Source organism: Ruditapes philippinarum, unplaced genomic scaffold (assembly GCF_026571515.1).
Source record: "Ruditapes philippinarum isolate M1 unplaced genomic scaffold, ASM2657151v2 ctg2406_1_1_1_1, whole genome shotgun sequence".
NCBI lineage: Eukaryota > Metazoa > Mollusca > Bivalvia > Venerida > Veneridae > Ruditapes > Ruditapes philippinarum.
The window spans coordinates 33,511-49,269 of record NW_026855274.1 but is presented as its reverse complement, the minus strand read 5'-3'; the positions used below and the strand labels follow the sequence as shown (position 1 = coordinate 49,269).

The 15,759-nt window shown below is 29.1% G+C and overlaps 1 protein-coding gene across 1 annotated transcript in view; it reads left to right on the top strand.

The window, feature by feature from the left end:
- The first annotated feature begins 364 nt into the window (after positions 1 to 364).
- The window catches only part of LOC132742723 (NAD(P)H-hydrate epimerase-like), a 28,743-nt gene continuing 13,348 nt past the window's right edge, over positions 365 to 15,759 (top strand). The window contains exon 1 of the mRNA XM_060731187.1: positions 365 to 951. Coding sequence (XP_060587170.1) covers positions 824 to 951 — 128 coding nt within the window. The 5' untranslated portion in view covers positions 365 to 823. The remainder of the gene's footprint in view (positions 952 to 15,759) is intronic.

Here is a 15,759-nt window from a genome sequence, read left to right as displayed (position 1 = left end):
TATATCTTTTGTGATCTATCTCAGCATGTTTGTATTAGCATGATAAGAATTCAAGAAGGGAATATAGCAATAAAGTAACTTATCAAGTGAAGCACTAATATGGTCGTAAAGTAAACGTACGTCCAGCCCAAATTCAAATTACTGGACAAATAATGTAAATTAAAAGTAATATGTATTTGTGATTGACAAAATGCATGAGATTTATCAAATGTGGTGTGGTATTTGTCATATCTGTTTATATAATAGTTTTCTGCAGAATTTACAAATAACCAATACCACACATACAAGATAGCCGCATTGTATTGGGGAGTATGAACTTCTTGTATCACAGTCATCTGGTGTTACTAGATGAATAAGTTTGTAAGTTATTTGTAATTTCACGATGCTGACTGGAGTGTTAAACTGTTGCAACTTGTTTGAGATTAACAAGTATTAAAAGGTAGGCGTGAAAGTCAAAATGTATCTAATTTTTTAAAGTTTAGTTTTAAGCTGAGCAGGTATTTTTCTTATATTGTCTAGAAATATTTACGAAAAAAAATATTGTCAAACTTTTTTAATTGCTCATAGCGATTTTATTGAATATTTTAGTTTAATATTTTCAATAATAACATGTTTATCGTTTGAACATAGGTGTAATCTGTATATTAACAGAATACAAAATAGATACATTTTCCTTGAGCGTGGGTTTGAATGAAATGAAAGTAACATTAAGTCATAAGGAACGTAGTTCTTCAGAAAAAAAAACTACAAGAGACAAATAGTGAAGTAAGGAACAACTATTACGCCAAAGATATATTCATTAACTAGCTTCAATAAAGGCAAAATGGATAGAATATCTGTGAACAGGTTTTCATTTCGTAGAAAAGGAAGTCATAAAAAGGATAAGCAGAAAGATGACGGCCGTGAGGATAAAATTGAAGAAGTTGAACAACACAAGATAAAATATATAAGGTATATTTTTGTATATTTCTGCGTCATATAAAATATTTTGAATTTTGATATGAAATTATTGTAAACATCACGATAGATTCTTTTTCTACTGTTTGTAAAATTGTTTTATAGGCTGTGATTTAGGTATCTGTAGTTTATATCAGCCAACTCATAATTTTTAATTTTCCTAAATAAAACAACAATAAATTTATAGAGAACTGTATATTACAGTCAAGCACAAGTAGATAGTACAGTTAGATAAAAGAAAAGTTATTTGATTAAATATGACAAAATGTCTGTTCATTTTGCCAGATCGCATTCTAAATGATACTTTAATATTCATATGACTGAATAGCATGTCTGTTCAAGAATGTATTATGCAAACATTTAAATATGTTTGTATTAATCAATAGATGCTTATTTAGATCCATTCATTGTAAACTCAACCTGCAGAGAAATGCTTCTAGTTATGGTAATAATAAAACAAAATATGAGCTTCATACGTAGAAATGAATTAACGGACTATTGTATGATTTGTGATACAGGAAAAGCTGTTGACATGCAAGGGCTGTTTTCAGTTGTTAGAGTTATTTCCTCTTGGAATCATATCATTTTATGTTTTAATATTTTAAAGTCATTTTACTATCAATGCAATTGCTAAAAGCAAAACTATAATACAATATTATGTTAGTGGTGTTAAGGCAATAATAAATAACTCCTATTTTGAACAGGGCTAAAACATATAGGCTGTACAGTAAATAAGATTATCAATTGAAACCAAAAAAATATTCTAATGTTATTTTAAACATGCATGTGAAAAGTTTAAAAGTTTCTAAAATTGCGTCCCATTCAGGAATAGGCTTTTAAATGGCATTCGCAAATATAAATATGCACATACACATGACATATCTTATCTTAAAATGGTTTGATGTCGATTAAGGTTTATAAAGGGAAGTGTTGTTTTTAAAAGGGAATACGCTATATTCTCGTTATTGACACAATTTCACAGTAGATGTACATTGAAAAATAAAAAGGTTCAAATACTGAATTGTGAAAATGACAGGAGAAGGACCTTTTATAAAGAAACACAGTTTTCATGATTATATGTGTGTAAATGAACATATCTTGTTTTCTTTCAATAATTCAAAACCTTGAATGAAATACATCTTCCTTATCTTGCATGGCTGAACCTTTTCCTGGATCCTTTATATAGTTAATTCGTAAAATGCCTTGTAAAGTCTTCAATTAGAGTTCATTTTTACATCAAAGGGGTAGATAAGAAGCTTAGAAATAGACTGCTACAAAAATGTTTCATTGTTTGCTTGGTAAGCTATTTAACAGGGTTTTGTGTAAGAGATATCATTTATCATGACAGGTCGATTGATGTGTTGGTTTCTAGAACTGTTCCGCCAGATTAATCTGATCTGTTTTATCCTGTAATAGTGTCTAGGCATTTTATCAAACCCGGATATGAACACATCTAAAACAAAATGATTTATTACATGAAAGGAAATTAACAAAACACTGTATAGAACAAATTCATTGTGTCTGAGATGTAATAGAGCTATATTAAATTTATTGAACATGTTCTTTCTGTTATGGTTTGCTTTGCTTTCTTGCAATTTTTCTAGGTTTAAAAACATCTTAATGCGGAAGTGGTTAGAATGCACGAAATGAAGGTTCTTTTTTTGAAAACTCGGCAAAGCGTTTTTTTTTGTTCTTTTTAAACTTATTTGGACTTGGAATATACCAATATATTAGGTTCATCTTAAGTCAGTGTTATTGCATATCTTGTATCGAAAGATGATATCTGACGATACGTGTGTTTGTCTCTGGTTTTATTCAAAATGATATGGAGATTACTTAGAATTTTGTACAAAAGTTATTATTAACATTTATCTGGAGGATAACAGGACTAAGATAGTCTTCATGTATTAATGACTTGCCAACGAAACTCTCTATGTCTTGGACTCAATTTTGTCAATTAAGAAGAATCTTACTAAGTATGACACAAAATAAAGCTTTAAGGCTGTATTCAAGTCTATTCGTCTAAGTCTTAAACACAATTTTCTTTAAGTGTGCCTTCTTAGCTCAAAAGAAACTCTTTGGATTACTAATCTATTTCTCTGTGAAAAGTGATCTTGGACTTTGAATTAAATGTTCATTTGTCTCTCATCGCTGAATCAGATGTCATGCGGGATAAGTAGTCACTTTCGGATACTTAAGTAATTACTGGTTAGTTATCCATAGAAAGCTGGTTAGGTTGATCGATCTGGACTATTTAGTGAAGTTTTAACTTAATTCATTTTCCTTACATTTAAATTGTTGCAGTCTGAAGATGTGGAACAAATAAATATAGTCAGTCATTCGCGGATACTTTAGTAATTACTGGCTAGTTATCCATAGAAAGCCGTTTAGGATTATCGATCACTAAGATATAACAAAATAACTGTTAAAATCTGGAATATTTAGTGAAATTTTAACTTAATTCATTTTCCTTACATTTTTACACTGCAGTTTTAACATGTAAGACAAATATATTTACTCTATAATTGATTTCCACTCATTAATTTTATAACATTAACAATTTATTCATCGCGTGAATCATTTCAAACTTGCTAGAAATGATTTGTTGCAGCCAAATGTGAATGATTGTGATAAGAACAATGTCAGTCTAATTGCATCATATAATGCTTGCCTTCTCGATATTTTTTCTGACCAGTTTAATATTTGTGAGTTGACTTAGCACAAATATGGCAAAACGTCAGTAGGTCTATTCAGGGGCCCGCTCGTGCGAGACATACTGGACAAAGTGACATCTGATGTCTTCCTTCGCCAGTCAGGCTAGAATGACGCCAAAAAGACATCTACTGTGGCGGTTTGACGTCAAACATGTCAAATGGAACCAAAAACAAAAGCAAAAATCGGGATTAAGTGATCAGGATTTTAATTTTCTTCCCGATTAATGAAATTAAAACTGATCCTTTCGGACTTTAATTAATTAGATACATAAACAAGTTGTAAAAGAATATGTGGATTTTCATAGAGGCAAACCCATTTTGGGAAAACATTGAGGAATAAGAAGACAAATACGAGAATAAACGGACTAAAATAAGAATCAATTTTAAGATCAAGATCAATTTGCAAACCAACTGTGAAATGCACATATCGTGTAAAGTAATAATAAAATTAATCTAAAATTCCATTAACATGTTTTTTTCAATTTCCCCTTTAATATATAATATTGCGTATAAACAGTGAAGACTTTTTGATTTTTTCGTTTTGATCTAAGGAAGAGATGCAAATTAACTACAAGTTTTCTTAAATAAACAATCTTACACATACAATGATGAAACAATTAACTATTAAACTATAATTTTCTTGTTTTTATAAAAGATCGAATTAGTCAATACCAAATTGCTAAATATTTGCTTGCAGTCATTTGATATTTTAAAATAGCGCGTCACAAAAATTAATGTTAAGAATAAGATGTTTCAACAAAAGAAATACAATTACAGTAGTCTGAAAATTTGTTAATGTACCTTTTAAAATGTGACAAATCTAATTTATATAGAAAAACATTTTCTTTTGTTATTAAAGTGTCATTGTACTCGTCTTTAAATCTTTTCGAGAAATTATTTGTCATTAAAGAAGCAAATGGTGAACAAATGTTTTATCTTTTCTTCAATAGAAAGTATAAATTAGTATAACAGTACTTAATACCATAACACAACAGAGGCAAAATATGATTCAGGTGATTGACCAATGAGTAATGTTTAGGAAACTATAGAAAGACATCAAATATAGAAAGCTATTTAGAAATAAATATAATTTAATTCTGGGGCTTGATTGGATTTTAATCTTTTAATTTTGAGAGAACATAAATCTTTTCTTATTTTTAAAATACATTCATAGATCAAACATATTTGAACTATAGCATTATAAATACATGGATACTATCTGTTAAGAATAACATGCTGTCAACTACAACATAAAAAGTTTAGGTCTTTGGAATTTGTAATTTGGTCTGTTTTTCAAAATGTGAGAAATAGATGTAAAAATCTTTTTCAATGTTATTGCTCTCGTCTTAAAACTCTTTCGAAAATGTCTTTCTATAATATAAAGGAATAATTCCCGTAAGGTAGATGAATATGTTATAGAGGTTTTAGAATGTCTTTCACAATTGTTTGTAATAGCTAGAACATTTAGCGAATAGTTATTTCAAAGATCGTTTACAAGTATTTTATTTATCAAGTTCCCAAGAGCACGGAATGATTTTGCATCTTAAATGTTTCGTATTGTAAGCCTATGGGATAATGCAGCTTTTTCAAATGAGCCCTTTCGAATACTTTAAGCTTTTTTTGTGATGTTCCACTATTCTGATTATCTTTGTTTATTATTTATGTTTCCGCTGGCACATTTACAAAATGGACTTTCGATCTTTTCTAATTTAATCGTCCAGGGTCTATGTAGATGCCTTTGTTATCAGATGAAAATAAGAACGAATACCATTTTAAGATAATTATGTATATAGTACAAATTTGTTTCGCACGACTCGCACATATGTTATGTTGGCATGCTTTTCTCTCAAATAACAAGATTCTTAATGTTTTCTACGCTGAAAAAGAATGTTTGGATAACAGCCTTTTTCAGATTGACCACATCATAAGTATATAAAATACACTGTGACGAAAGGAAATTCTTTATAATCCTGGAAAATGTAGTTTTAATCCTTTCATTTATCTATCTCTTTTAAATAGTTTTGTTCTTTCGCAAATATTACAATAATTTAGAAGCACAATCTTGCAATCTGAAAATGAAGAATTAATTATCACGATATATAAATTTTCATAAATATAAACCTTTGACACATTATTAAGTTTTATGATGTTTATTTATTTTATCTTCTTCGAAAATATAGTACTTCATTTTACAAAGTGACCGAAGAAAACGTATGAGATTTTCGCAGATAAATTATTTTGGCTGAAACCGTTACACAGTATCCCATATCAAAATATAACATTGTTCAATTGTTTAAGATTGTATATATTGGAGAAAGGGTTCGCTAACATTCTCTGACATTTACTTAATGATATTGAATTTCTGTAGAATCAGATATATAAATCATCGTGTTTACAATGACAATGACATAAGCAATTTTCTTCAATTGAAGTGTGCAGTTATTGTAACAATAAAAGAAAAAATATAAACAATTATTTCCAATTGTCATCCTATATAAAAAGAAATATCCTCATTATTGTACTTTAGATTTAGTTCTGGCTGTAAATATTTTGATTCAAACAATTTGTTGTGATTGTGTATTAAAGTTGTTGTACAGTTTAACAGAAATCATCATTGTTGGTATTATCCCAATGAAATGAATCATCAGCATTTTATTTAAATCTTAAATTCATACAAAATGAGAACAAAGAGCAACAGGGAAAATTGAACGCAGTCCACGACTTTACGCGGCCACAAACAAGGAAACGTACATTATTCTTTGCTTTTTGGAATTCAGATATTCCTAAATGTCTTTTTAAAGAAAAACAAATCATGCATGGTATTGTTTTTCAAAACAATGCTTTCGAATTAGGTTAAAAGCCATAGAGTTTATAAAAGTAGCCTTTAGCTATCAATTTACTTGCATATTAATTAATATAAAGACATTTGCCCATTAGTAAAGAATAAAAACATCACGAAATGAAAATTGCAATCGCATGAAAACAATTTGCGGAATTTGTTGATATTATTTTACTATTATGAACTTGTATACATCAAAGAAGAAGAAAAGATGTCATGGAGAGAAAATTAAAAACAATCAATGACTTTTTGTGATGATTAAAAAAACTTCATAGCCATTTTAATCAAGATCAAAGGGGAAAATGTTTTATCTATAAAGTGGGTTTTTATTTAAGACATAAAAGCTATATTTGTGCTATTTCCGTAATCTTATCATCATTTTTTTCAAATAAAAACAATAAATTATTGTGTAATCTCATTTATTATAGATACGTTGCAATTTTAGAAATGGTAATAGAGATTTTATAAATAACATAAGATAGGTCAGTTCCATAGAAAATCAAAGCCATGTAATAAGCAATGTTTTTTTTCTGTTTCTAATTTAAGTTGATTACATTGAAAGGAATTGGAATATAAATCGTGTTTGAAACTTTGCCACAGTGTAATATGTACATGTACTTTTGATACAGAAACGTGTAAGACGCAAAACCCATACTTACACATTTTGTTCATTATCATACATAAATTGGTGCAAAAAGATGGATGAATTAGATATATTTAAGTTCATACCGTTTGTTGAAAAGGCAAAACTGTTAGCATTTTAGCATTCAAGCGCATTGTCCGGTATCTACAGGTATACGGCATTTAGTGTGGTAATCCGATCCTTTTTCTATCTAGTTTATCCGGCAAGGCTTTATTCAGCTGATAATATAGACAGTAGTAGGAAAAAAGTGGGTTTTTTTAATTGTTGGAATTCATTTCACATATTTTCAAATTATTATTCTGATTTTTACATAATATTTTTCTACTATAAATGCAAATGATAAACGCAAAACTATTTCGCAAAATTGATTTTAGTTATGTTTATATTTAAGCACTTCAAATATTATTATCAAAATGATACAAACAGCAAATAAAAGCTTGACATGCAATTAAATAATCAATGTTACAATTGGAAGTGAAAATTAAAATGATTTTCTGTATATTTCCAGTCAGAATACTTGGCAAAACATAGAAACTAACCCAGATAAAATATGTGCTGTTGACGGATACTTTTTTAAGAGATTTCACGTTTAACGAAATAAACCTTGATATAGTTTATACACAATTACAGGTAAGACTTGTAAAGAATTTCATAGTGTACGCACCATAAAAGGTAAAAGTTGGCATGCATTAAAAAGTTTAGTGATTGATGTTCACAAAGTTTAAATAAACATGACTTTGTCTTATTTACTTGTCTATGGAATTGCTCACAAATGTTTCGCTTTCTAAGAACACTTATATTTGACAATGACGAGAATTGTTAAATAAATATGGCTTGCCATGACATGGCAATATTTTAAAACGGGTTATTTATTTTTTAGAAAGTACACATGTAATTAGGATTTTTTAGGAACAGTTTTTTGTTGTTTTAGAATGAGTTATTGAATAACGCTTAAAAGATTATTCTGATTATCGATCTTTCCTTTGATAAAGTAACTTAAAACATACAAATTAGTTTTTGTTTTCAGCGTATTGACTGTTACTGCACGTTTGATAAACAAGTTTCAAGAACTATTCAGCTTAATTTAACTAAGCGGGTTTTTTCTTGAAAAAAAAAAAGAATTACATGTTTTTGAAGGCATTTCATCCAATTCGGATATGGACAAAAATTATTCATTATATAAATAGGAAATTGACAAATCTCTCTGTAAAAAAATGTTAAAAGTCACTTTTTGCGTCTAAGAGGTATTTTATTTGTGATATTTTGTTTAAGATGTTTATATGCTTTTGGCAATATGTTTATGTTGTATATTATCCTGGTCTAAGACAACGGCGGGAGGGAAAACATGACAATTTTTCATGTCTCTTTTACGTATATAGTAAATTTTATTTAATACGTGAAAGCACAACGAATAACTATTAACAGAATCTTGTTGCCTACTCTATGGCCGACAAATGACAATAGACGTTCTATGGTAATTTTAAGAAATTAGTTCAATGCATCATAAGGTTGACGGCTTTTGTACAATTACAAAGAAGACAGTTGGCAAGAATTTAATAGACTTTCTGATATATGAACTTTTATTGTGATCTTTAGGAAACACGAACATTGATAGGAAATGCAATGTTTTACGAGAACTTAATGAATAGGTTAATGATCGTGTACCCGATTTTATGACAGTCATGTTGATATATTTCTGTTGCAATAAAGTTAACAAAGGAACTGTGTAACACTTGTTTTATGTCAATTAAGATGATATAGTAATAGGCAAATACATGGGATATTCTAACTTTGGTGATTTGTGATAAGTTTCTGTTGTTCATGGTTACCAAAAATGGTATCTTGATATTGTACAAGGTCTACATTGATTCATATCCAATCCATTCGGCTATCATAATTTATGTTAACACAATGGGACTAGATTATAATCAAATAATAATTAGATATGTATAAGTGACGATTTTCTTTCAAAATTTTATCCTTCTTCAATCTATTCAGTATATTATGTGGTTCTAAAACATATTTTGCAATTAAAAGAAATAACTTATTACATACAGACAATATACCCACATTGTATTGCTGGGTTAGTAAAATGTGTCTACAGTTCACTGTTGCACTTAATATACGGATTGATATATCAAAATGTCTTTTATTAACCAGTACGTTACAAGCAGTCGAGTTGCTTGCGTACGTATGAGAATAGTTTGTTCAGAGCGGAAAATATTCTGATGGAGCAAAATTATCTGACAATGAATTTCAAAATCATATGTTGTACATTTTGAGTGAAGTCAATATAATTTCAATACATACAACCAGCAGAGTAAAGCTAAAATTTTGACCGGGTGAGTGAGCATCGGACTTTTTAATCCAGCCTCGGTGAGGCAAAATTTCTGCGCTAAATTATGTCTTGCCTTAACATGTAGGATAAGTAGCCGATCATTGTTGAGATAATTGTTTTACTGATAAGTTATCTAGGGAAACTAGTTATATTGACCGACCACCGCCGGGATATGGCCAAAGTAATTTAAAATTAGCGTATAAACAACCATTCAAACAAACAGAGTTAATACACATTTGATTTACAAAGCGTCAAACGTGTATTAAGCGATGTATATTATTCTGAGACAAAGAAACAACTGGAAAAATACTAATTCACGAAGTAGATGTTTATATTCAATAAATAAATGTTTTTGTTCCAATTTGTAGATAAACTTTTTAATATCTTACTTGCCTGTATATAGAACAAATGTGAAAGGAACGAGATCCCTGTAAGATCACAATATTGGACTTTTTATGTTATACATGTTATATTGGTTTCATTGAATTCAATGCATCAGAAATATGTTGCACGCTAGACATTTATTTTGAAATTATTTTGAGATCTAACAAAACATTTAATTACATCTTTATATATTGAACCTCTTTAAGGACCAAGAGGCATGAAAAGTGATAGGAAATACAAAATTTTACGAGACATTAACTAAGAGTTTAATGCAAGTGTACATGTGATAATTTACTATATCAAGAACACGCACCAAGGGAGCCGTCTAGCACTTGTTTTATGTCAATTAAGAACATTGAGTACTATACAAGTACTAGATAAAGATAAAATTCATATACAGACTGCAATTTTCAATTATGCCGTTTTGAGCTTTCTATAATCATTCTATTTCTCTCTCTTAAAGTGAATTGATCTATAATAGAAGGTCTGTTATATAATAAATATTAACGATCATATTATTTAGCATCCCACCTAACAATAAACAACGAAAGATGTATACAAACAAGGTACACGATTTTGTATTACATGTATTCATATAGCAGATTTTTCATCATAAAAATGTTAATACTAAATCATTTTGTCGTTCAAGCAATATCTTATAAGAATATCCAGCTGATATATGTCTATGGTTTTATCAATTTTTGAAATACTTTTGGAAAACTCGCACATTGTAGACCGATTCACAAATACGCTACGAATGAATAAATACTTAAAGGGAATATCACAATTGAAAGGAAAACAATACATCCTACGGTCAAATAAATTATTTTATTATTTATTAAGAAAAGCAAACAGTGTCAAAGTGTGGGCGATTCTGTAATAATACTGTTCAGTTACTGCCTTATTACCTGGATGCATCAATCAGAAGTAATGCAAACAGAAGATGACATCTAATTAAGTAAAAGAATAAAATCGTATAAGGACTTAATACGCGTCCATAATGGAATATGTTTTGTCTGGTTCGTGATTAATACAGATTTTATATAGAAATATATGCCTTTGGCAAAATGTTTGAAAATGTTTCTATTATCATATGTGATCTTACAGAAATAATCCATACTCGATTTCCATTACAATATTCAAACGAAATAAACGCATCAATTGTACAAGACTGATTTAAGACTAGCTGGGTAAGCGTCTGAAATTTAACCTGACAGAATAGTGACAAGTACAGAAAAAGTATGAAAAGAATATTAATATTTTGCATTTTTTGACATTTTTTGTTCCTGTTTTCAAATCTTATCAAGTTAATCAATTAGAACATTTAGGATATTTAGTTTTCATGGAAACAAAATCAGATTACTGTCAGAAACATGACAAGATTTATCAAACAGCTTTAAATGTACGAGTGCAACTCGTAGTATTATTGCTTGTATGAAAATTTGATTTATAAGGATAAACGTTCTTATCTTTTTCTTCAGCTCATTTTCTTTTTCAACAAAGTAATTAGTCAAGATAAAGACACGAGAATGAGGATTGTGTTGAGTTTTATTTATTATCAAAGTAAAGTTTGTTATACAATCAATTTCTAATGTTGCATTTTCTTTTTTGAAAAAAAAATGTTTAAATATTTTGATATGGTTCATACGTAATTTATTTTAGTCCGATTGTGTAGGAAGCTAATAGTTTATAGACACACTCTTAAATCCGTTCCTGGACACAACCAGTACTGAACAATAAGTGTAAAGTTTCTTCAATGAAATAACGACTCGTCCCTGACAGGGTTTGAACCCACACGGACAGCAATCCTTAGATTACTAGTCCCATGCGTTAACCAATCACCGAAGCCGCCACACATAACATGCATTTGTTTTTGACATAAAAATATATTTGATGCACACTCAGATCGGTTAGTGTTAATTCAATGTATGAAATATATGAGTTTTTCTCAAAGCATGTTTTATACAAATCTTATATATGTTTGATCAAACAAAAAGAGGAATCAGGTAATCATGTCATATTCTGTTATTGTTTAATGATACTACAAATAATTGTTTTATTATAGCACTAATGATGTGATTAATGGGGGAGCACAGACAACATGTACCGACTAGAATCATTTATTGGACGTCAGTAATTGTAAAAGTGTACTTATAAGGTATCATACTAATTTTTATAGTGTATTTAAACTCCATTCTCGGAGCTGTGTCATCCTAATTTCTCAATTTTCGAGAATTTGTTAGAAATTTTATTAACTTTTATTTCATCATCAATCTGCAGTTTATATTTAATCCTTACTTATAGCGTGTTTTCTTTTGTAACAACGAACTCGTCTGACTAACAGTATAAAGAGTCAAGTTTGTTAATTACATCAAACATATGGTTAATCAGAATGCCGTGTGCAAAAAACCCTAGAAATGCCATCGTCAATCAGGTGCATTATTTGTATTTCAGTTACAATTATAACAGTTTAAAAAAAACAAAAGGGTTTTAAAATCCATTGTCACATCAGTTCCTTCATTTAATTGATAAATTATCTTGAACAGATTGAGGATTTGTGTTTGATGTATTACTTAAAACTGTACGATTGATATGCTAGTCCATTCACTTAACTGTTTGTTCAAATTAATCTTATAAATCTTTCAAGACAACTCGGATAAGAACATCTTAGACAAAACGACTCATTTTATTATAAGAGATGACCAAATTTTTTTGGGTAGAAAAAAAAAAACGAAACAAGCAACAGCAACATTGTTTCTCTTTGTATGTCTGATGCATTATAATAGTTTATCATATATTTAGATTATTGTACGAGTATGTTGTGTTTTTGGTCGTACTTCTTTACATTGTATATGATCCTGGTAAATGACATCTGCGGGAGGAATGATTCTGATCAGAATGTATTTTTTACGCTAACTCAACAAGATAAATAACACTTTAATTGCTTTCTTTTCTTCTAAATATAGTAACTATTAGAATAGATACATGTCGAAGAGAGACAAAAGAGGTATTTATGTCTGTAATAAAACCCTGAAGCGTTGGGTCGGAAAATAACATACCGGTATTATGACTTTCCCCGCTTAATAAGTGAATCTAATGCATCAAATAATTATTTTAATTCAGTTAGTCAAAAAGTTTGAAATGACACATTTACGTTGAAAGCTTCTTAATGCATAGATCCCAGACCTGTCCAATTCTAATTATCAGATAAGTGGATAAAATAAGAATTTCACCACAACATATATGTTAACAAAATAACTTGGTTAAATCTATTGCTATTCAAGTAAAATGACGGAGAAGGGAATTATCAATATGTGGAAGTTTTTCGATCTTTCTACGAAATGTAAAGATATAGGAAATGGGACATATTGCGAGAAATTAACGAGCAGGTTCATGTGTATTTGTATAATCTACTCGGTTGTCACAAGAGAAACAAGTTCCAAGGAAACTGTCCAGGAAACTGTCTAGCACTTATTTTATGTCAATTAAGATGATTGAGTTGTAGGCAAATATTGAAAGAAATGCAGCAGTGAGTATAGCTGTAGTACGGTCAGCTCTTCTTCTTCACTTTTGAACATAGGATTCTAGAATATTTATGTGAAGTTTGGTTTTAATTCAATCAATTTAGCTATACTAATTTGATGCAAAGACAAAGCAGTTGGCTTTATAAAACATGGTTATATCAACTAATATTTATTTACACATGTATTGTTAGTTAAGATGATGTCTTAAAGGCTATGTGATTATCAAACAAATACCTATGTATTTATTACTTTTCAAATATCTTTATACTGATGCATAATTTACTTTCTTTTTTCAGCTTTGAATATAGCATATATTATCTAATGACAGTTGATGTCACAAAGTGCAGTTCAATGTTTATATATATCAATTATGAACTTCCTTTTGCTTTTTGATATTAAAAAAGTAACAAACATTTATGAAATTATACCCATTCCAGCCAATATATCACTTTTGACACATGTTTGAGACTTCTTTATATGTGGTATTGCATAATTTTATTATTTCGTGATATTTTATTACATTTCATTAAATTGTCATGGAAAGCTTTTTGATAATTTTATACGACGATAACTCAGTTCCCATATTTTGGTATTTCACTTACCGCGACTTTGTCTTACCGTGCTAATTGTTGGAATCAAACAATCATTTTTCAGCCGATTAGTTAAATCATTGTAAAGATCCTTGCTTTGCTTTGCTTTCTTTTCTCTAATATAGAACAAGTATATTTTTAAAATGTTTAACTGTAGTATGAGATGTAAATGAAAGTTTACTTTGTTTAAGTCAATTAGTTACATGACGTCTTTGAATGCATAAAATCAATAACATTTGTATGTACAGATAAGGCATTTGATATGAATTTTACAAGACTTATGTTTTCGTCATTTTTTTATGCCTTAGGTTTACTTGTTCACATACAGTTTCCTAAGAATATTAGTCATTCTTTCGATATCAACATTTAAAGACTTTTAAGCACCAGTTATTCATAAACGTACTTTATATTATAAACTCATATGTCTTAAGTGAAATCGGTACATTCTATAAATCATAATGTATATGTTATAAATGAGAGGAATTAGACAATTTGATTCTGTAATAATAAGGATTTAAACATGGTATCCAAAGAGAGGAGTTTACAGCAAACTTCCATTATAATAATATAACCAAAAAACAACAAAAAACACACACATAAAGAAAATAACAAACAGCTGCATCGTTCAACAAAATTTAGGTGTTATTTCACAATTGTTTAATACAGAATACATTAGGCAACTATCTAATTCTTCACTGTGTTTAATCGATATCTTAGTCTGTATATAAACATATGACACATTTAATTTTAAATGAAATTTATAAAACCTCTCAGCTAATTTCCAATGATATTGTTCTGGTTGACTGTATTTAAAAATCCAACAAAGTTTGTTTCAGTGAAACCTTTTCTACTTTTATGTAGTTCCTTTTTAAATGCTCCTGTTCACATCTTTATTTTTTTTCTAAAACAACTTTTGATGGCATAAAATGGAGTTTTTCCCATAAGGAAATACAAGTGTTGTAGAGGTTTAGTTTTAGAATGTCTATCACAATTGTTTGACATTGCAAAAACATTTTAAGAAACAAAAGTCAAAATCGTTTGCAATCATTTGATTGATCAAGATCCCAAAAGCACGATATGTTTCAACAATTTTGAAACCGTTTTTACATTGGTATTTTAAGAAGATATTTATCTAAAATGATTTTGTTCCAATGGATCCCCTAAGATTATATAAAGTACTAAAAATCATTTGCTTCTTGATAACATTTTCAATTTATTGATTCCCCTGAAAAATGCACAAAATGAATTTTTACACTTTCTTTATTTTAACCGTCCATCATTTATGCAGTTTTCAAAAATTGATTTGAAAATCAATCGTTTAAAAGTCTTAGATTGATTCCAATTCATAACTTGCATAAATTGTACGATTACAAATTGCAATGTGGTTGCCAGTCTTTGTGTCCTTTTATTGGTCCGAACGAATATTAGGATCTCTTTGGACCATACTACATTATAATACATCCTCGATTATAAGTTTGGATGAAAAGATTCCTGTGCGTTTGGTCACAACATTTTTTTCAAAAGATTTCCATTTCAATCCCGAGTTTCCAACGCATCTTCCATTTGGGCAATGCTATGAATTATTAAACCAAAACACTGTTATATCTAGCACCCTTTTAAAATATACATTCTTCAGAATACGTTTTATTTTTCAAAATTATTTGAAACGTCCTCATGGAACGATTAAAAGCATCCTTTTTGGAACAATTGTTTAATATCATAAATCGAATAAATCGTTATTGTTTTTTTTTTTCGATAATATTATCTGGT